Source organism: Acipenser ruthenus, chromosome 29 (assembly GCF_902713425.1).
Source record: "Acipenser ruthenus chromosome 29, fAciRut3.2 maternal haplotype, whole genome shotgun sequence".
Classification (NCBI taxonomy): Eukaryota; Metazoa; Chordata; class Actinopteri; order Acipenseriformes; family Acipenseridae; genus Acipenser; species Acipenser ruthenus.
Window position 1 is genome coordinate 21,670,278 of NC_081217.1, and position 22,929 is coordinate 21,693,206.

A 22,929-nucleotide genomic window follows, 5' to 3' on the forward strand; every position below is an offset into this window, starting at 1 on the left:
TCCTTATTAAAAAGCAAGAAGCAAAATAAAGGTGGAACCTCTTCAGGAAAGCTTTTAAATACAACAAAAAGCATGATTGCATATTACTGATCCAACTGTAAATTGTCTGAGAACCTGGGACGAAGTGGAGCGGAACGCACAGGAACGCAGTTCCGGTTCTGTTTTCTACAGGCAGCTCAGACATTATCGTTCTGCCTCTGATGCAAACACTCGTAAGGTAAAGCATTCTGAAAAGAAAGACATTAAAACAATCAGATAAATGCATTAGCTACTGTATGTGTTACTAGAAGTTCAGTCTACAAATAAAATGTGAATTTGTTTGATGATTTTAATTTAAGAAAATCTGTATTTTAGAGGCGTTCTGGTATGTTCGGATGTAGGATCACACCACTAGAGTGATACTCTAGTCACGTTTCCCAAGAGGTGGGCTACTCCTCTCTCTGTAGGGGTGTGATCTCTCGAGTGAGCTGTGCTGTCAGTGTCAGGTTATATCGGCTGTGACCCCAATGTTAGAACATGGATCACCCTGTGTGTCTGTACAGTATGTCAGCTCTGTGGGGTATTTTATTAGAAGTGCTGTACAGTGAAACCTGGCTGTTATGATCAGTCCAAATTTCATTGCAATAGGGTGGTGGTCTTCCTACCGAAGGGACGTCTATTAATATTTTATACCGTAGGATTTTAAATATTTAAAATGGTTATTGATAATGAATTAAATCTTCAATTAAATCTCAAGTGGTTGGACTAGAAGTCTTTCTCAATGCCCTGACGAAACATTTGTCATTGAGCTGATGGGATTCATTTGTCATTGAGCTGATGGGATTCATTGAAGTGTTTCTAAATGCACCACCATTCAGTTTGATTGATCTGAATCAAATAAGAAAACGAGTGGCATTCTGTACAGCCCAACCCTAAAACCAAATGATTTCTTTACTTCTTTTTGCCTCTAGTTTAAACCCTGCTTTGAAGATTGTAGCAAGGCATAGAGTTTTTACCCAGCCCGAAGGACCCTAAACGAACATGCATAGTTTATTAATAAGATATTACAAACCTGCAGTGCAGTCCAGATCCTGACTTTAGCGATGCATCAGTAAGCATGCTGTATTTTACTCATTAGCGTTTATAATGAATTCACATTATGTAAGAAGGACGTGCTGTTGTTTATTTAGCCCCCTTACCTTTTATTATTGCAAGTCCTTTAACCCGAGCTCAGGAGCTGCTCTTCAGTTTTAGTTGTCTGCCATAGGCCTGTGTAGCCAGTGTCTTTATAGACGTGAGAGCCATCCTGGGACCTGCCCCTTTCAATCCAGTTTCCTTTTGTATTTCTGGTCCTAGGCTAGATTTAACCTCTGATTAAATTCACCAAAAACTACATCTCCCAGCATGCACAGCGGCAGAACGCTAGATTTAAACTCTGATTAAATTCACCAAAAACTACATCTCCCAGCATGCACAGCGGCAGAACGCTAGATTTAACCTCTGATTAAACTCACCAAAAACTACATCTCCCAGCATGCACAGCGGCAGAACGCTAGATTTAACCTCTGATTAAACTCACCAAAAACTACATCTCCCATCATGCACAGCGGCAGAACGCTAGATTTAACCTCTGATTAAATTTACCAAAAACTACATCTCCCATCATGCACAGCGGCAGAACGCTAGATTTAACCTCGGATTAAATTCACCAAAAACTACATCTCCCATCATGCACAGCGGCAGAACGCTAGATTTAACCTCTGATTAAATTCACCAAAAACTACATCTCCCATCATGCACAGCGGCAGAACGCTAGATTTAACCTCGGATTAAATTCACCAAAAACTACATCTCCCATCATGCACAGTGACAGAACGCTAGATTTAACCTCTGATTAAATTCACCAAAAACTACATCTCCCAGCATACACATGATGTGGCAGTAAAAATGTCTGAGCCAGTCTCTGCCATGCCTCTCAAACCGTTCACAGTTCTGTCTCAGTGGATGGGTGCATTATAGTCTTTAAAGCTTCAATTGGCATCCTTATTTCAGAGCAATGCAAAATCCAATTGGGTGGACACGTCCGAAAAAGTGATAGGACGTGTCCACACAAGAAGGGTCTTTGCGTAACTAGTAGCCATCAACACTTTTAATGTAATTCTTGAGATCTATTAAATAATACATATTTGTTATGTTATCAGAGGTATTCAGCAATCATATTTTGAATGCATATCAGTTTCAGTGTTTTAACTGGGATCCAGCGGATTATATTCCCTGATTCACCCTTTATGGTTCTTCAGTAGTGCACTCTTCCTCTAAATCCTATTATCTGTGCTGTCCTATAATGCAAGTAATGCATTACCTGGCTCTCAACAGCCCTCTGCTAAAGTTCAATTTGATTTCTGATCAGCCAAAGCCGCAGTCAAGTCCCTAAGAAGTACGTATCGCCTTTTGTCACATCATTACACTTGACTGATGAGAAAAGGGTTTTATTTTATTGCTGCATGTGGTCTCGGGGTGTGTCGGCTTAAAGATTGCAAAGCATCCTTTGCAGTAGCAGAGGCAGCCCGCTCTTTGAAGGGCTGAGCTAATGCAAATCACTTTTTAAATATCGCTAATTCCTCTCTGGCGATGAGCTGGAAGATTTGGGATTTATTAATTTCCCCATTCCAACAGCAGCAGCAGCAGCAGCTTGTAGAGAATTACCCTGTGTAATCCACTGCCAATTATACCCTGGCAGGCAGCATCTGCACCATGCATTATGCAGTGGAGCCGTCAGAGACAGCCAGTTGCTGCTATACTAATACTAACCTTAACCGTAAACCTTTTCTGATACAGTGTGTACTTACATATATCATGCAAAAATACATTGTAACTCTGCATACTAACATTGTAATTATGTTGTAAGTGCACATGTATTTACTATGTAACTACTATGTAAATACACAGTAATTAGAGACGCTTTAATGCAAATTGCTGCCCACTATTGTAATGTTATACTACAATCATTATTTAGCTGAAAGATCAACTTATTTACCTGGAAGATAAACTTATTTACTTGAAAGAGAAACTTGGTACAGGTGTGAAATATCAGTTCTGTACCTCGTGTATTGTTTGTCCTGTTTAGAATCACTTTGTATCCTTTTCTGTTTCAGTCAACACACTCTGGTGACTGTGCACATGTTTAACATGACCATGTGACTTCAAACGGGCTCTCAGACACAAAGATCACCTGGTACATGCATGAACCTGCTTGCAGAGGGAGGGGAGGGCAGTCACTGGAACAGCACAGTGCTTTCCTACCCATTCTCCACACTGAGATCTGCATGACCCTGCTTGCAGAGGGAGGGGAGGGCAGTTATTGAAGTATCCAGTGGTTGTTACCTGTTTTGTTTGTGTTCACATTCATTGCAAACCTGTTGGGTAAGGAATATGCTTCAGATCATTAAAGTCAGGCAGTAATTTTACAAAAATAGACCTGCTGTCTGAAAGAAGCAGAGAAGGTTTTTCTTCCCCGTTCATTAATTGTGGAGGTCATTCCTGAGTGAGTAAATGCTGAGAACGTGGCACAGTCTAGATAAAGAACAAAGACATGAAGAAAACTAACTGGAATTGAAGACTGTGAGAAATTGAGCTGCCAAGAACAGTACAAAGCTGTTTGGAGCCGAAACAGGCTTTGTGATGGAAATGATAAATATCCAGGCTGCGGACTGAGGGAGTATAGCTAGGGCAGGTTCCTAAACGAACGCTGAGCTGTAGCATTGGCAAAAAAAACACTGAGTCAAAACAGAGCATGCTCATAATTGCACAGGTTAAAAATATCTGTGTGTCCCCGAGTGGCTCATCCAGTTAAAGTGCTGCCGCTGTGAGCGAAGGATGAGTCACACAGCTTGGACGGCGCCGGTTCACGTCCAGACTGTGCAAAGAGGACGAACTTTGGGGTCTCCGAAGGGGACGTCACATTGGCTCTGACGCTCCCGGGGTGGAGGATGAGAAACCGGCAGGGACTCCTTCTCCTCATCGCGCAACAGCGAACCCTACTGGCCAGACACCGAGCACACTCAGAGTGGATAAGAAGCAGGGCTGATCTCTGTTCTCCTGGATTGGTAACCCCGCCCACCTCTGCTCTGGATTGCTCAGAGTAAAAGCGATTCCGTGCTGTGCGGGGATCCACTGCGGCGAGGAGAAAAAACATAATTGGACATTCAGCCGGACAGACAGACGGACATGATCAGCTCATGAGGGTCTTCATTTTTTAACAAGGACACTAACCTCAGTTATTCACCATAGTTTACTCCTTGGCTCACTGTGCTACGTTAGAAACCAGACCTTGTTGGCTGTCCAGATTGTGTGCATTTCACAGGAGTCGTTTCGGCTGTAAGCTTCCTCCCCATTTTGCACTCGGCCATGCTTCTGATGCTTTGTAACTGTTTGCAATGCTTCTTAAACACACACAATATAAGATGATTTCCCAGTTTATATATATATTGTTGTATTTATTGTTATTTAAGATGACTGAGAGTGACAGGGTCTTAAAACTCCAGATTATACTGAAAGCAAAAACTCCAAAGAGCCCTGAAAACAGATTTGACATGCTTGTCACTGCAGAGGTGCAGTAACTTCAGAAATCTGTGTCTTTACTGTAGACTACAAATAGCTTTAATATCACAGGGCAGATATGTAATGCATAGTGCCTGAACTAAGCAATACCTAACTCACATAAAACAGGAGCTGTGCCTCCAGGTGGCGTTTAATATTTACTATGGTAAGGTGAAAGATGATTTGAATAAATTGGGAAAGGCTGATCTGGCAATTAGGAGTCTCCAGGCAAGCTGAAAACCAGGGAAAGGCAGAATTCGAGAAAAAACTCGACACTGGATCAACCCAGAACCACTGAGAACAATTTTAGTATTGCAGTGGGATAAATGGGCTTCACCTATGTCTGTAAAAGGTGATGTATTTATTTTGGTTCCGACAGCTTTAAGCCATACTTGCAATTTTAAAGCCTGGTAATTAATAGAATCTCCACATAGCTGTCGGCTGTTCTCTTAACATTTCACCTACTTTACCTTATCAGCAGTCATGCCATATTAGTATTCCTCATTTCCAGTACAGGGATTGCATTATAAAACTTCTGCAAACATGAATAAAATACTAATTCAATATAAGCAGGGGGCCGGGTCACTGGTTCAATGTAGCGGAACGCTTGCTAAGATGGGAATTTTTCTATTAATTAAATTAGTACTCCCAAACCTAATGAAGCGTCCGCAGGAGGCCTTGGCAAGTGTTAGCCTTGTTCCATTGTTAATAACTAAAGGGAAGTTAGAAGAAGAGTCAGAGAACAGTGTTCAGTGCGCGGTGGCGCGTGAGGAGCCCTCAGGTAGTCTGCTGGTTTCACGTAGTGATGCGGAAAGCTTGCTGCAGAACGTCTTCTGTTAGCTGGGAGGAAAATTTCAAAACATCTCAATCTTCTCTAACTTGTCAAGCCCTTTGTGCTTCATCGCCTCATTTGAGAACGACACACTTATGCACAGTTGTTTTCGGTAAATGAGTAATTACTGTGTATTTACATAGTTCGTAAAGACACCTGTACTTACACACATGTTACACACAATTACAATGTTATTGCGCAGAGTTGCAATATACTTAACACATTTTCTTTTTGCACAATTGTAAAAGAAAAGGGTTAGAATTATATCATGCAAACACATCTACACATTAATTGCATTGTAACTATGCATAATAACATTCTAATTATGTGTAAGGAAAGATGCATTTATGTAAATACACAGTAATTAGAGACACTTGATGGGAAGTGTTTTAAATGATACGCAGTATGCTTAGCAATAGAATGAATTTGCGTTGCAAGTACGTCACAGTAATAATAATAATAAAAGATTCATTCCATAACATAAAAATAACCATGTGGGTGGTACAAAACAAGTCACTTCCACAATATTTCACATTTCCACACAGCTGTTATCAACGCATTTGTGACTGGGATTAGATATCAGTTTGGTGTTCTGGGTTTAGCGTGTTCAACACCAGAGCAGCAGAAGGCTCTTATGCGAAGATATGCTGGACGTCTCCCAATTACTGTTCTAAAAAGAGATGCGGATTAGTGAAGCCCAGTCACTTCCAGTCGTTTAGGCTGCCCTTACTTACCCTTTTATTGTAAACCCTCTCTAAGCACTGGGATTTTAAAAATCAGCTCTGGTATGCAACACCAAGTGATACCCCTGATGAAATAAAATATATATTTTAGCTACAGATTCTTTTTTTAATTTAGTAGTCACCAATTGATTTTTCTCCCAATCTGAAATAGCCAATTGTATTATTTTATATTTAGTTTGAGGCTTTTTAGTTCTGTTTTATTTTCAGAACATGCCATCAGGAAAATAAAAAGGAGGCAAGGATTAAGCGCCACGACAGAACACGACTTGAAAATTGATGCAGGACAACAGACTGGAGTTTTTTAACAACAGACTGGTGATTATAATAATGCTGATGTCAATATGAAAGTATATCAGAATTCAGTACTGTGAAATGCTTGCGATCTTATTTCTGGATTATATATTTATCATTGTTTAATTGTTTTTTTTTCATTTTATTTAAAAGTCAGCCAATGCCCCTTATAAAAGTATCCCAGAGTAAAAGCATAACACAGCATAATAAAGCATAGCAAAGCATATACTGGAGAAAAGCATATACTGGAGTATAAAACATACTGGCGTTACATAATCTAACGTGTCTGTTACGAAAGTCAACTGTCTTGAAATTGAACCGATATCACTCAAACATTACAGAGTATAACAGACCCCAGTGACTGGAGCTGAGGTGGCTGTCGCTTCATTCGAAAGCACAGAAGTACACTGCAGATTGCCACTAATTGAGCAGTTGCATGCCTATCAGACCCCAGAGAGCCCAGACTGAGGCAGACAAGCACTCACACCAAGCCTGTTTGTGCTTAAGACTCTGATTAAGTGACGCCGCAGTTTGAACCCGCAGCGAAAACAAATAAACCCATGTCTAGTTTGAAGGTGACCTTCAAATGGAGAGTAATGTACTGTTGCTTCATTGTAAGCAGTGCATTATTTAATCTGGGTAATGGATTCAAAACCTGTCCTGGAATCCACCATTCTGGCCTTACCCAAGAATAAGGTGCAGCTTTAAAGTGGTTGTGAATTGATCAGGCCAGTTCCATGTCTCTACAAGCAAAGCTGTACTCCGGTGGTCTCAGCATCGCTGTTCCTTTAATACCAGGCCCTGTTTCCCATAGTAAAATCATGAGTATTGAAGCATAGTGTAAGCATGGTAAAGCAGAGGTATGCATTATAAAGCACAGAGACGTAGGGTACAGCATAAGGACGGCCCATTAGCGCTTGTTGGGTTTCTAGTACCTGATTGATCTCAAAACTTTGTCAAGTCGGGTCTTAAAGGATCCCAGCGACTCAGCATCAACCACGTGACTAGGTCACCCGTTCCGTCTGTGTAAAAAGTGCCTCCTACCCTTTGTCCTCAGTCTGTCTCCACTTCATTTCCAGCTGTGTTCTCTGGTCCCGGTTTCTGTGCTGCTCGACAGCTAGGGTTTGTCGACTCCTTTTGAGATGGACTTCAGTCAAATCCTCGCTACTAACTTCTCTGTGGTGGCATAGATGTTACAGCGCTCGTTCATTTTGTAGATGAAAGATACCAAGCCAGTGGCAAAGTTGGCATCTTACTGTCCCCGTGGCACCCCATGTGGCCACGTGGCTGAACAGCATCTGTATCAAAGTGTTGCTAGAATGCGGCCACAGTTAATATCTAACCAGTACAGCAATACAAAATCATTTCATGCCTGTTGTTTTAATGCAATCAGAATACACACATGCTTCACAGAACACTTTCATTTAATGAAAATAATTGAGATTAGGAACCGTATATACATTCCTCAGTACTGGGTCACAGACTTTATTGCGTATTACTTTTTCAAGTTTCTGTATGCTATACGGTTTCAATTAACGCAGTCTGACAAATACTACTGAGTTTAAAATGATAAAACTGAGTATTTTCCTTGACATTTTAACCACTAGAATGTAGATCAGTGGAAGAGAGAGAGCCGTGTTCTCTTGTGCTGGCTATCCTTTATGAAGAGAGAAAACATTCTGTAAGATTAATGTGATTGCATTAATTCCATGCATCTTAGTTGTTCATTATATTATGTAGGTCTCAAAAGTCCTTTTTTAAAATTTGAAAACATGTTATATAATATTACACTTGGTTAAATAAATCTTTGTTTGCAAGCCCTGCTTTCAGTTCGTGTTGCACTTGCTTAGTCATCTTGGAGGGTGAACTAGTCTCCGCCCCTTCAATGGCTTTAACCAACCGACAACTTCCCCCTATTGACTGACATCAGCCAGTCACATGACCCTAAAGACACTGCTGAGGTGAAATGACCCAGGAAGTGTAACAGATAGCCTGAGAATAAGGCGTGGAAACTGATAACAGCAAAGTGTAGTAAAGCATAGGGAAGCATTGTAAAGAATAGAGAAAACATATACAATAAAGAATTTATTTTATATGTTGAAAATATATGGTGCACCATATTTTCATTAGTCTGTAACCCATATAAAATAAATATATGGATTACAGAATAAAATATATTTAAAATATATCCCAATTATATAAAAAAGGGGCCAGTTTCTATATATGAAATATATAAAGATCATATTTTTGTTCCATATATTTAAAATATATGTTTGTTCCATAAGGGTTATACCTGCCTTGCAGCAAGATGCCCTGAACGAGTTGTTTAGTTCAGGGTACACTGCATTGCTTCCGAGGAGCTGTTCATCGGAGACTCACTAATGCACAGACAGAGAGGGAGTGTAGTCAGATAAGAGCTAATGTCTTATTGTGCTCTCTGCCTGCAAACTTACCAAACCATGGGAGGGACCTTTTCAATAATATATGAGCAGAGATGTTTTTAAACAAGCAAATGGAAAGAAAGGAAGCCCCAGTTGGTTAGCTTTAAATAATTTACACATGTAATCTTTTTGTCGTTCTTATTATGGGAAATCGCAACCTGTCCAAAAGAGATTTATTTAACACACAAAAAAACATCATAAGTATTGCAGGGCTGAACTGTAAAAGTATATATTCATACCTTCATTTAATTTCCTACTGGAATTCAGAAAGACTGCAAGGGCAGTCTAATGCAGTATATTGATGTTATGTTTTAAACATGCAGGAGGAATGAGCAGCAAACGACCCACGCTCTGTAGTTGCTGCTATTTAATCAGCTTTTTAGTAAACAAAATTTTCGTTAGTGATATCATTTTTCTCTTTTCAAAGAGAAAAGAAATCACATTGCATCCGGAAAATGAGACATTGTATCCCACTATAATAATAATAATAATAATAATAATAATAATAATAATAATAATAATAATAATAATGTGATACCATTCTTATTGTAGACGGGGTAAACAAAGAACAAGTGCTATCAAATGGATGCTATTTGGGGTCCCACTGCACCTGTGGGAAGGACTGCTCATTAAAATCTATGACATATATCGAAAGAGGAGATGATTATCTCTTCACAGATAGATATTTATTGAGGAATTTAGTGAGCAATGAAATATCCTCCCCGCTGTTTCACTGGTTACAGAGCCGTGCCCCTCTCTCCCCTCCCTCTCTCCTTCTCCCTGACTGAATTAAGATAGACAGTCCCATCAGAGCAATGATTCGGGTCTTATTCCAGTCCCAGCACCTCAATCAGTACTTTGATTTTACTGGTCAAGCCCAGCACCTCGGTGGTTTGTCAATGTCTCGTTCTTGACATTGTTTCTCCAGCAGTGCACCGGATCGATCAAATACGTGGAAATGGGCTGACTCTTAATATAGCAGAACTGTTTCTTCAACTAATCCCTAAAGAAAACCACTCCAAACGCTCCACCTCTGCTGATCCTTGAAGAATAAAGGCAAACCTCGCTCGTGCTTTTTGGGGTGCTAAGATTGAATCAGTGACTGCCGCAGCCCAGCGGTTTCCAACTCTGGCCTTCAAGATCCATTTCAGAGCAGATATTGGGGAATGAAACCGAAAACCTTTCCCAGCTTCAGTTTTCACTGACGTAGATTTTCGCGTCATAGTGCATCCATATCCTGTTGATTTTAAATGTACAGCTACCGTGAGAACAGAAAACCACCGGCAGCAACAGGATTATGATGACAAATATTTCACAGCGCTTTGGAACAATTACAGCAATATCAAGATCTCACCTCGGGTGTGTCTTATTCTAACATAGAAAACATGCTCTTTTCTGTCCCTTGAGATCTTTCATTTGGCATTTTACTAGCAGTAGTTTGTTATATTCTTTGTAAAGCGCCATGCAATGCTTGTTCATAAAGGGTAATGACGTTCGGTATGGCATTGCATTGCAATGGAGGAACAATGCTTACATCATCATCATCCACTTCCCTGGAAGTAGAAGGAAGGAATGAAGTGCATGGCGACTATGAAGCAGGTGGCAGACTTTGAATTAAGACACAGTCCTGCTCTTTCAGACCTGTCAGCTTTATGACTTTCCCTGCTGCTCCATGCAGTCACCCTGTGAGTATTTGTTTGAGGTCAGATACAGCAGACAGGATGAGGCAGTCTTGCTGCAGCCAAGTCTCGCTCTAAGAGTTCATCTATTGTTATTTTAAATAGACAGATTCGGCCAGTAGGCTATTGATTCTGGAACCTTGCCTGCTCCCTCCTGTCATGCTTTCTGCCCTCACTGAACCAGCAGGGACCCTGGCTTATAAATTCTGCCCCGGCTTCCTCCAGTGATACTGTCATTTAACTGTGAGAAGAAGGCGTCACTGTTTGGTTGTGATGTGTAACTGCTTAATGGTTACTAGCCATTAATTGGAAGGTCATCAACAGAATATTCCTGAAGATCGGAAGACAGATTTACTTCCAAATGTCCTTCGATTTCTGCAGGCTGTTTGCCACAATTTAAGATGATGTTTTTTTGCGTTTTAATTTATATTTCACTGTTGTTGCTGTAGATGCTTTTCAACCTTGTTTACTGTTCATGGGATAAGTTGCACGCAAACAAGTTCTAAATTTGAGGGAGGTGATTTTTCTGCCACAGGCTTTCATTAGGATTTCTCGAAATGTATTCTTGTATTATATCTCATTTATCAAATCTCGTTTCCGCTGTGTTGTCCAGTAGACTAAGACAGAGTTAGAATCAGAGTTAGGCTGGTAACCAGGCAACAGGCACAGCACTGCAGTCCAGTATCAGCAGAAGAAGAAACAGTACACCATAGGTTCCAGCTAGCTAGTGTGAGTGTGATGACAAACTAAGAAACCGTAGAATCACGGTTCCATTTCATTGTAAAGAATACATATACAAGTGCTGAGAGCTCTAGTCTGAAATAGCGTTTTCACATCCAACGCTGCAGAGTAAATATTTTACCGAACCTCATTTTGGAACTTCTTCACCACAATGCAAAAGAGCCAGGCCTGTCTGCATTCGGGGTTAATGAGCTTTCAACCTCATCTCCTCTCAGGGGCACAGCATCCGTAACGGCAGTGCATCACACATCACCTGCAGGGGGCGCTCTAAGACAGGTGTACTTGGGGGAGAAACACTGAAACGCTGAAATAAAATGATAAGCACTCAGATAATTCACGCCTTAAGCAGTAACTGCTTCTGCAGCCTAACACCCCCTCTGAGAACACATCAAATCGGTGCCGCATAGAATTGATCAGGTGTGAATAAAAGCTACAGTCCCAGGAAGGGCTGAAGATGTTGATTGGGCCCCTATGGGGATTAAAATGAGCCTAGAGAAGATTTTTGCGGTTTTGTTCGTTAGGCGGTTCCTGTGCTTCTGGGAATCGACCCAATGCTGGAATTGATCTGAAATAACAAGGAGCAGCTCTCGCTTTCCAGGCCTTCCTTCTCCCCATGACAGCCGTGCTTCCCATGCACAGGGTTTTGATATTTGCATTCACATGTTTGTATAGACAAGCCGCCGGGAATGTAGTCAATGACATTAAGATGCTACTAAAAATATAACAAGCTGTTAAATTGGATGAAGCTAACAAACCATAAATCACACCTGTCACGTAGCTAGCTACATAGCTCCCAAGCGTAAAAGAAACAATTTTAGCAAACATATTTGTACTTCCTAGGTCATTTCCCCTGTGCAGTGTCTTTGTGGTCAAATCAATTTACTGGCTACACAGCATGTCACTCAGTAGGGGAAGCAACTGGTTGGTTACCGACAGGAAAGAAGGCCCTGGAGGGGTGGGGTCATTTTTACTACAGCCAAACAACTAAATAATATAACAGCTTTGTAAGAGTACAGCATAGCACAGTTACCTTAACTAATGTATTCTTGTTTAGATTGACATTGTCTCATTGTCTGTTTCAGTCATCACATCCGAGTTTTAAAACCGCTCTCAGAATCACGTTTAACCTCTGAGTGCATTTGGTACACCAGAGTGTAACCATTAATCTGTCCCCCTGCAACACACTTCTTCGTCAGTAAGAAATGCTGTTTTTCTTGTGTCCACTTGGGGCAGCGTGTTGCAGGGGGAAAGACTGAACGTTAGATATCATCTTTCATACACGTATTAAGTAAAACAAAACGCTTCTCTTACAACGCTACAGAGTCTAATCCTTCACCTATGGACTGCAGCGCAATGCTAATATGCTTCCCAACATCAGAAAATATATGAATACACATTTGTCTAAATGCCTTTCCTATTGTTTTATCTTAGAATTCTGCTTGAGCCTTTTGAGTAATGGTTTTGGGACGATGACACTGTGTTTTATCCATTAAAACAGACCTGAAAAGCAGCACTCTTTAAATATTATTATTATTTATTTCTTAGCAGACACCCTTATCCAGGGCGACTTACAACTGTTAGAAAGTATCACATTATTTTTACATACAATTACCCATTTATACAGTTGGGTTTTTACTGGAGCAGTCTCGGTAAAGTACCTTGCTCAAGGGTACAGCAGCAGTGTCCCCCACTGGGGAGTAAACCCACGACCCTCCGGTCAAGAGTCCAGAGCCCTAGGGCTCCCGAGTGGCGCATCCAGTAAAGGCGCTCCTCGCAGGATGTGCCCTATAGCCTGGAGATCGCTGGTTCGAATCCAGGCTATGTCACAGCTGACCGTGACCGAGAGTTCCTAGGGGGCGGCGCACAATTGGCTGAGCGCTGCCCGGGTAGGGAGGGCTTAGGTCGGCAGGGGAATCCACGGCTCACCGCGCATCAGCGACCCCTGTGGCCGATAGGGCGCCTGTGGCTCTGCAGCGGAGCCGCCAGATCTGTGTTGTCCTCCGGCACTATAGGTCTGGTGGCATTGCTGTGGATCTGCAGTGCGAAAAATGACGGCTTGGAAGGAGCACGTTTCGGAGGACGCGTGTTCCAGCCTCCGTTTCCCGAGTCGGCGGGGGGGTTGCGAGCGGTGAGCCGGGGATACAGATAATAATTGGGCATGCTAAATTGGGGTGAAAACCGGGGTAAAAATAATTGGCGACGACTAAATTAAAAAAAAAAATAAAATAAAAAAATAATTTAAAAAAAAAAGAAAAAAAAAAAAGAGTCCAGAGCCCTAGCCACTACTCCACACTGCTGCCCTAAATAACTGCTGAGTTGAAGTTACGTGACCACAGAAAGTGCTTGTGTCTGTCAGTCACGGTCTGGCGTCTAGCTTTGAGCTCTGTTGAAGTTCAGATTTGCTCATGCAGGAATTATTCTCGGCTGCTAAGCTAATTGCTTTGGCTTGAGTGCAAGAAACAGAATTCCGGCCCCCAGTGTTTAAGTTGGCAGCATTATGATAATTCTAGTAATAGGGAGCGCATGATCTGGCAGACAGCGCGGATTACCTGTATTAGAAAAATATTCCATCGGAATTGAGAAGAGGTGTGTGCATGAAGACTAGGCTGTGTGGATTGAGTAGAGGTGTGTGCATGAAGACTAGGCTGTGTGGATTGAGTAGAGATGTGTGCATGAAGACTAGGCTGTGTGGATTGAGTAGAGGTGTGTGCATGAAGACTAGGCTGTGTGGATTGAGTAGAGGTGTGTGCATGAAGACTAGGCTGTGTGAATTGAGTAGAGGTGTGTGCATGAAGACTAGGCTGTGTGGATTGAGAAGAGATGTGTGCATGAAGACTAGGCTGTGTGAGGTTTGTCATACATATAAAGTCAAGGGAACAGTTCTGGGGAAAATGTTTTTTGGGCACATTTATAACATTTTCATGCACAGGCTATTCCATTTTACCATGGTAAATTTGCACTGTAATTTAGCAGTTTTCCTTATGCTTTTCACATCGTTCTATTATGCTGTATCATAACTTTCTTTGGGTTACCATTAGAAAAAAACCTGAACAAAGGTGTTTACAATGCATGCCTATTCAGTACACTTTTAACTGTAAGGGTAGTCCCATTTGTTTGTATGTGATTCGGTGCTTTCACCAAAGTTCAGGAGCGGCTGTGCAGTTCTAGTCTAATGCATGTATTTATTATTGATTAGCTGGCTTCAAATGGCACATTCTTTTTTCATAGAAAGATGCTTGCAGTAATTGTGAATGGCTCTTACTGCAGTCACTTCAATACTGTGCTTTCACCCGAGCTCAGGAGCTGGTCTTTAGTTCCAGTATTCCTGCCATCCAGTTGATATATTTAACACAGATCAGTCAAAGTAGTCTGATTAAAGAAAGATCACGGCTCCATCCAGTCCGCAGCTCATTTGGAATCTAGCCTGTGTTACATGCATGTCTACGGCAGGCAAGTGGAGCTGAAGGGCAGCATTCGTTCTGCCTTCCTTGAAAATGGATTTCGAGGAGCACGTTACAAAGTGCTGAAACGTATGCTTTTGTTCACAACAACATTCAAATTGCATTTAAAGTATTTTTTTTTTTTTTGTTCCAGAATGAGCGAGAGGGATCTACAGAGCATGTGTAAATGGGTCATTCTACTCACCTTCTGCCTGATAACGTTAGGGGGGAGGCTAACACTGGCATCATCCCACAGAAGCCACACAGGTAGGCCACGTTTGCACTGGAGTAGATTTTCTGGGAGGTGGGAGTTCCGAAGAGACTAGAATGGGTTCCATGATACTTTTACTAGGGGATTCAATGTGCTACAGGCCACGGTAATCACTTCTTCGCTGATAGAGGGGGATTAAAATTACAGCAATTGTTTTGTTGTTGTTAACGGATATTGAGTTTAGCTTCTGGTGGTCTTTATAATAAGTCAGACTTGAGGTATAACTTGTTTTAGATTTAATTTAAAAAAAAAATCACCTTTAATTCCCATTAATAAGCAGATTAACGGTATCTTTGCCAAGTTTAAAGTTTCCTTTTAAACATGTATATGTCTTTGTACGCTGTCAGGTTCTTTGTTGCTTAAAAATCTTTTTTTTTTTTTAAATCAACGCATGTATCTATTTTGGCCTTGCTTGGGGAATCCTTGTTGTTTGGTTAATACCTGTAACAGCTATTTGTCCGGACAAATCATGGGACACTGTGACCTTTGACCTCTGTTTTACAGTAGAAGCAGATTTGAAAGTTCAACCTTAAATAGGAACTGTCGGAGATGACAAATACCATTCCTTAATTACACTACCCCCACCCCCTTACACATTCACAATCAACGATGTCGTAATTACAGAAGCTAGCATAACTGTAGACCTCTCCATGTATTCCCATTGCCCTGCTTTAGGAGTGTTGTTTACCTGTTAAACCGGTTTCTCTGCAATTTCTTTGGAGATCAGCATTTTCAAAAGACTCAAACGGTTTCTCTCTTGAGCACATTAACCAGCGGTGGCCCTCGTGTGTGCCTGGATGTGAAGCATATTAATATGCAAATCAGCTCTGCCAGCTATTTACAAAGCTCTAACGGTTTGCTAATGGTTCAGTTTGTCAATTTTTATGATGACATTTGGGGGAGGGGAGGGGGGAGGTTTTATTTTAAGATGCTGGTTTATGGCTGTTTGTGCATTGATGTGTTCAATTTCACAGCCTTTCTGCACAGGATTCGTATGATTGTCATGAAATACAGTCTTCTAAAGATCAATTGGTTTATTAAACTGGTCTAAATGGTGGCAGATCTAAATAGAGAACAGTGGGCTGGATTCTCAAAGCTGTTTACTGCAGAATCATTTTTTTTTTTTCTGAAAGGAAGAAACACCAACGTCTAAAATGAATAAGAAACAACCTAATACTTCATTCAAGCCCCCAAATTAAAAGTCTGAGGAGTTTATTTCTGGCTTTGTAACTTTCATGGATGCTTTTCTCCTTTCTGAAAAAAAAAAAACAACACTGTGCTAATGGTTAATTGGACTAAATAGCTATGCGAGTTTAACCCAGTGCGTGCAAGTCTCTCTTCCTTGTATATTAGTCTTTAAAACAAATCCAGGATTTGGTCCTATTTTAATGGTTAAATCCACCACATTTAAATAGCCATCAACCTCATTATCTACGATCAAACTTAAATGTTACGCGATCCAAAGCAAGGATACACCACTGACACCCTAATTCTTGAACGGAACGGAAAAAGACTTGCAGAAGGGAGCGTGATCTGGATACACTGCAGCGTTTAGCGGAGAAACTCGCTTTCTCCTGGCGAACGATCGAGGATTTATAATCCAAAAGATCTGGTTCATATTAACAACTAGATTGCTGCGATGCCAGCAACGGTGATAGAGCAAACTTATACCTTTCCTGTCAGCATTGCGGGGCGTCCTTTAAAAAGGTACTGTAAATGCCTTTAAAATTATTCCTGTTCTATCCGATTCATCGCAGGGTTGTAATTTGAAATGCAGCTGAAAGCAAGGAGGCTTGAAAGAGGCAGATAAATCTCTCCTGCCCCAACGGCACCCTGAGGAACAGAACAGAGGCAGGAGCGCATCCAAATCAGAACACAACACTGCTTAAAGCCTGCAGTGTGGTTCGGATGACGGGATCGCTTGTACCCCTCAGCAGTTCATGCTTACCTGTCTTCTGTGAAAGAGGATGAGGGAGCTGCACCATTTAATGAAGTTTTAAAGCTTCTTTTTGAAAAAAAAATTAGACAAAAAAATTAGACAAAAAAATAATTATCACACATTTTAAAGCACAGCGCTGTTTTATTTCAAGTCAACAAAAACATTTTACTATTCCATTCAAATATCTTTTTTTTTGCAGTTTTCCATCCCTTTTCGAGAGAGGATGATAGGAGATCATCCTCAGCAGGGAATAATAATAGGTTGATATATTAACCAAATAAACCAAAAACTCACGCTAACTCACGTTATCTCACGCTACATTCAAATGGCAAGGCAACATTCACGTAAGTATTGACAACTTGACAGTCTTGAACTGAATAGGGGAGTGATGTAGAGAGTTTTGTCCCAGGATCTCAAATTCCGGGCCAGCGGAAGCCTGCCTCAATTGGGGTGTGACCTCTGACCCTCTTGGGGGTCAGCTAAGGCAGGGGGATAGCGCGTCGGCCCCCGGAACGGGAATGCAGAGGGGAGAGAGAACTTCAGGACACTGTGGGAAAGGCAGGTACTGTAAGCCGTACTGTAACCAATGGTGAGAAGTAGATTGAAGCCTCTTTCAATTAGAGCCGCCCTTCGAAAAAGGAATTCTGTATCGGGTTTCTAGTTAATGACGATGGATCTCTGCTGCTGCCCTATTAATATGATCCCCTCATCAACGCATCTTAATTCATTAGCGCTGCTCGTTAGCAAATTGCACTTTGTTTAATGGGAATTCATCATTGCGTAGTAATCAGGGGAGTAGAGCATCTCAGGTAACACAAAGAAAGACTTTACAAAACACTTTAAAAATCCCTTCAGAGGGACTGAGCATTAGTAATAAACTTGATCAGGAATTCACCAGTAACATACTGTAACTAAATAAGCATTAATACAGTTGAACTGTCCATTGAAGGACATGGGATTAGTCAGGAGTCCTTATACACAGAAGTTCAGCACGTGCTAAAGAGCACATAACTGTGTTTTTCAATGTCGACGTCAAATCATTTGTAGTTGAAAAACACTTCTTGTGGAAATGTTTTTCATTTTTTTGAGTTTTTTTCTTGAGTGTTTATGGCAGGATGTCTTGACTTTATACCAAGCTTTTATCATACACTCCCAGCCTCCTATAGTCATCTCCGTTTGCACTTGGACGCCCCATTTTATCCAGAGTGAGCTGCTTTTATTAAAGGCATGCATTTCTTACCTAATATCCTGGTGTGTTTCTGTATGATTCTCTGTTGCTGTTTAAGTTCAGATCACTATTTGGCAACTATTTCAGCAAAGCATTCCTTGAGACTGATTTATTAGCGATGCGGTGAAACCAAAAGGTGAAATATTGTGCATTGAAGCTGTCTCACATAGTCTCAAACCCCCCATCTACTATAAATGGTTTAGTCCGATAGCACTTACCTACATGCGTTCTCTCATATACCTAAATAGGATCTATTATACATATATAGCAAATTAGGGGGAGTTAAAACAGGATAACTGTAAATATTACCCCTGATTATAACATATAATTGTCATTCGATAAAACACAGTCCGCAATCATCCTAATCTCTTTTAAAATGCGCTTTTATTACTAATAAAATCACTGCCTCCCTTCATTAATTTCTTTGTATACAAGGGAGCAAGCTTCAGAGACTAATTAGGGTTAAAGTGTAACCCTCTGCGGATTCCAGTTACCTCCAGCTAGCCTCAATTGAAAGAAACATTGGATTTTAATTTTCATTAGGTTAGGAGAAGCGCCGCAATGATTCGCATTGATGAATACAATCAAAGGAAAACCGCTGTCAGCATCTTAGTATATGAAGATCCAGCCCATAACCTCCAATTAAAACTCCTCTTAGGGCAGTGAAGCATTGCCTTCTCAATGGGCCATTCCTCATTAAACCTGCACTACCGCGTCTTCACATTAGCAACAGACCCTGAGCTGAAACTAATTCACGCAAGCCTGTGTCCCAGTGTGCAAAATGCAGGGGAAGTAATAACGCAGACATGAAATAAAATGTGACCCACGCTCCACTGATTCAAATAATCCACGCACGAGCATTGGGAGCTTTTCAGTCTTATAAGGCTTTAACCTTCAGCGGTGGCTCCTGTTGTTAATCCACATTAAACTTAAGGATAATGCAGTTCTTTTAGTCTAAGTAGAAATAAGAAATAATGTAGCCACAGAAAAAATAAGTGCTGTTAACTTCTGGGTTTTTCAGTTCACTCAAATAGGTCAAACCCACAGACAGCAATCTTTATGGGAATGCATTTTAATGGCGTGCGTTATGAGATAAAAATACCTGTTGGGTTTTTTTGGGGGGGGGCTGTTTCGTAGCAATTTTATCAGTCACTCCTAAAAGGAAGAAAATTACAATATTGCAGGAATATGTACAACAGAATGGTGCGCAATGGGCTTTGCTGTAAGCCCAGTTCAGTAACGCTTTGAGAGAATTTTCGCTTCACATTGAGACGTTAATAAAGCGGTCAACAAATATAACCTTTAAGGAAACTACCAGTATACTAGAATTAAAGGGAATTGACGTCCATTTTACTCTAATCTATGTGGAGTCTGAAACAGCAGTTCCACCCAGCTATCTTAAGATTTCTCCCCTTTTCCCATTCCCAAATGATCTGTGTTGACACATTAAAAATGAAATCCCGACAGGCCACTGACAGAGATCGGCTAGAGTAGATTTTCTGCAGCCCCATGACTTGATAACTTCACAGTCCACGCAACCGTTCCATAAGGACAACCAGTATGGTTACTTTTATTTGGTCAATCAATAAGCAGTCTGTGTAAGCAAGGCTGGCAGGAGCCACAGCCCATCTCAGACACAATCTTCATCACTGGTTTGTGTGCTGCATTGCTTGGATGCATCCCACGGTCAAGGACCCAATTTAGTTGAGAGTCTCATCCATCTGTGGCTGTCACTGGCTTCCTCCCAGCCTCTTTCCTTCTATACTGCTACTGGAGAACTAACTGAGACGGCTGCTTCCTACAACTCAGTGGAATTCCAAAGTGCATCAGCTGCAGCCTATTCTCCAATCTGCAAGTCTAACTTTAAAGGTATCCTGTTTTTGTCATTTACAAAAGCATTCTTGTACCTCTAAAGTTTCCCTGATCAAATAAGAATTACAGTTGTCCAGCTGTATGCCACATTTCAGATTGTGGGGATGTAAGGAGGTGTCTCTCTGTCTGAACATCTGTCCATTTCTGTGTTTTACGTACCTTGAGAACTCAAGAAGTTATTAAGCATGCTGTGAATCAGTCATTTTATTACTTCATGATACTAACACCTTATTTGCTTACCTTAAAAACCTCTTATCCAATTTCCAGTAAACTATTCCTTGCCATTTCTTGTCCTAAACTATTCAGCGCCGGCGATGCTCGCCATGGACAGCAACGTTTTTCTTGCGATGATAGCTCTAATTTGGAATTGACATACTTTGTTAGGAGGAGCCATTTACTGTATTTTCAATTGATCAGTTAAGCTATCTATCTTTAATGTGCATGGAAGTGTTGAAGTGGACCAATAAGGGCTTTCAAATGAGGTTATCAGCAGTTGGATTTCAACTTAAGGGCCCAAAAGTGTATGAATATTTCATGACGATGCTTTCCTGTAAGCGCAGTAATTTACTGATGTGCAGGCAGTAAAAAATAAAGCCGGCGCTGGTGTGGTGTAGTAAATTAGTAACAAAATTCTGCTGCTGTTCCCGACAGAGGCATTTCCCTTTTTAGTCTGTCGTTGCTCACCTCCAGCTGCAATAATGCAGTATTTTTTATGATGAGGAGGAAACAACAAAGGTCAATAAAATAGTCCATAAAAGTTGACAAGCACAAATGGGAATCATTGTGTATAAATGTTTTAAGTCAACATTAGCGTGCCTGGTATTGAAACCCAAGGGTTGATGTATTGTGTTATCTGGGATATTGCATCCCGGCTGATTTACTGATTGTTCTTAAAAGTGCAGAGCGTAACAGAATGTGGTCATCGGGGTGCTGTTTTCAACAGGCGCTGCGTTCATTTCTGTCTTTCTCGGAAGCACACGCTGAGACCCCTTAAAGCTCAATTAAAAACTTCATGCAAGCGTCACGCTCTTTCCTATCCAATTATCTTTTACACCACGCTGTCTTTTTTTTTTAACAGACGGGTGCATCTTGAATTAGCATAAAGGATGGTGATCAGCTTCTATGACTGTGATCTCAAAAATCATTATAAGCATTTTTTTTCAAAACAGCATGTAGCTCGACATTTTAAAAGTCCCTGTACCTTTATATAACACTTGCAATTATAAATGGTTTCTATTGCAAGAACTCCAATACCATGTTATTGCCTTGTTATCTTCTCAGTGTTTTGAGTATATTGAAGCTGTTCTTCAGTTCTACTTGCCTGCCATATGCAACTCTGTCTTTATAGAAACAAGAGCCAGCTTTCAAAACGTGCCCCTTCCTAATGTATCCATTATTTCATAATCTTCAATGACTGTAATCATTGCACACCAGCACAAGATGAATGTTATGAAGGTAACCATTAGCAAACCCCATATTTCCACTGACATATTTCCACAATACCAATCTAGTCCTTCCCTGTAGTACTTCATCTGGATGTCATAACAAGTCACTGGTGTGTATGCATAAATAAATGCATTTAACATTAGTTGCAAAACAGACCTGCAGTCCGAACATATCAATGGAGTTCTACCCTTCATACTGTGTCAGAAATGAACGTGTAAATACATAATATCTATTATCTGCAACATATTTTGGGTGTGCAGTGTAGGCCTTAATCATATTCATTTGCAATTCATCTGCAACATCTGGCACTCAGCAGGTGATCAGATGGTGCGATATCGGGGATAATTTTGATCACTGATCATTTTGACATTGATTGTTATTGCCAGTATAATCTTCACCGATAGTCATTTACACAACCTTACTCAGCACAAGCCTTCCCATGCCACGGTATGTCTGTACCTCTTCACGTTTGTCTCGTGGATAAGCTAATAATCTTTAAGATTCCTTTCTATGTTTTTAATTATATTTATTGATTTTTTTATAGTATAGAAAATAAAATCAATCTAGCTGTTTATACGGATATAAAATGGTGCAGTGGTCGTTCATTCATTCTTTCTTTCTTTCTTTCTTCACATGATACTGTTGTGCTGATTAGATTACAGATTCTGACACCTTCAGCTACAGCAGTCCATATCTGACAGCGAGTACAGGGAGAGGAAATGTGTTACCTGTTTAATTGCTGTCCTGGGAAACGTTACTCTGCTGGTGACAATGCCGGCTGCAAATTGAACCAATTTGATCAGGGCAGTGGTCTTTAACAACCCCAGTATGTATTTTAATAAGGCCGGGCCTCATTCTCAATTTCAGAAGCCTAACAACCCCAGCTGGATATATTATTCCTTCTCCGACTGTTTCCTTTTCATTTAGCAATTCGTGTTGGGCACCAGTATGTTGAGGACATGCAGTCCTTTTGAGCCGCAAAATCTCAAACTGCCCCAAAGAGGTTGCTAACGGCATTGAAACCTGTGTTTAAGCAGCGATGTCTTATTGTGCCGAGTAACTAGTGATCAAACTGCTAACGTGGCCAAGAAATCAAGAAAGGTTTGTAACACAGTTTCGCTATTCTGTTCAGTAAACACAATCTGCGTATGCATGCTGGGTTCACATGTGACTTTTCGGATTGGGTTTAATCCATTTGATAGAGCTTCTCCCCCGTGTTTCGTTTCACATATTATAAAGGCTTTCCAATACTCATTTCTTTGAGTAACGGTGTTATCAGGGTACTGAGCAATCAAAGCCCTGTGCAGAATTATGTTTTGGTAGTTCACTGCAATTATAGACCAGATACTACTAAAGCCCTTTGGGAGTAACTATAATGAGCTGGTCAATATACTGTATTATAGGAGGGATTCTGGGCTGGGGGTTATT

The 22,929-nt window shown here is 40.8% G+C and overlaps 1 protein-coding gene across 1 annotated transcript in view; it reads left to right on the forward strand.

The window, feature by feature from the left end:
* LOC131702138 (chemokine-like protein TAFA-2) overlaps positions 1 to 22,929 on the forward strand; it is a 36,892-nt gene that overhangs the window by 3,668 nt on the left and 10,295 nt on the right. The window contains exon 2 of the mRNA XM_059004213.1: positions 14,900 to 15,012. Coding sequence (XP_058860196.1) covers positions 14,901 to 15,012 — 112 coding nt within the window. The 5' untranslated portion in view covers position 14,900. The remainder of the gene's footprint in view (positions 1 to 14,899; positions 15,013 to 22,929) is intronic.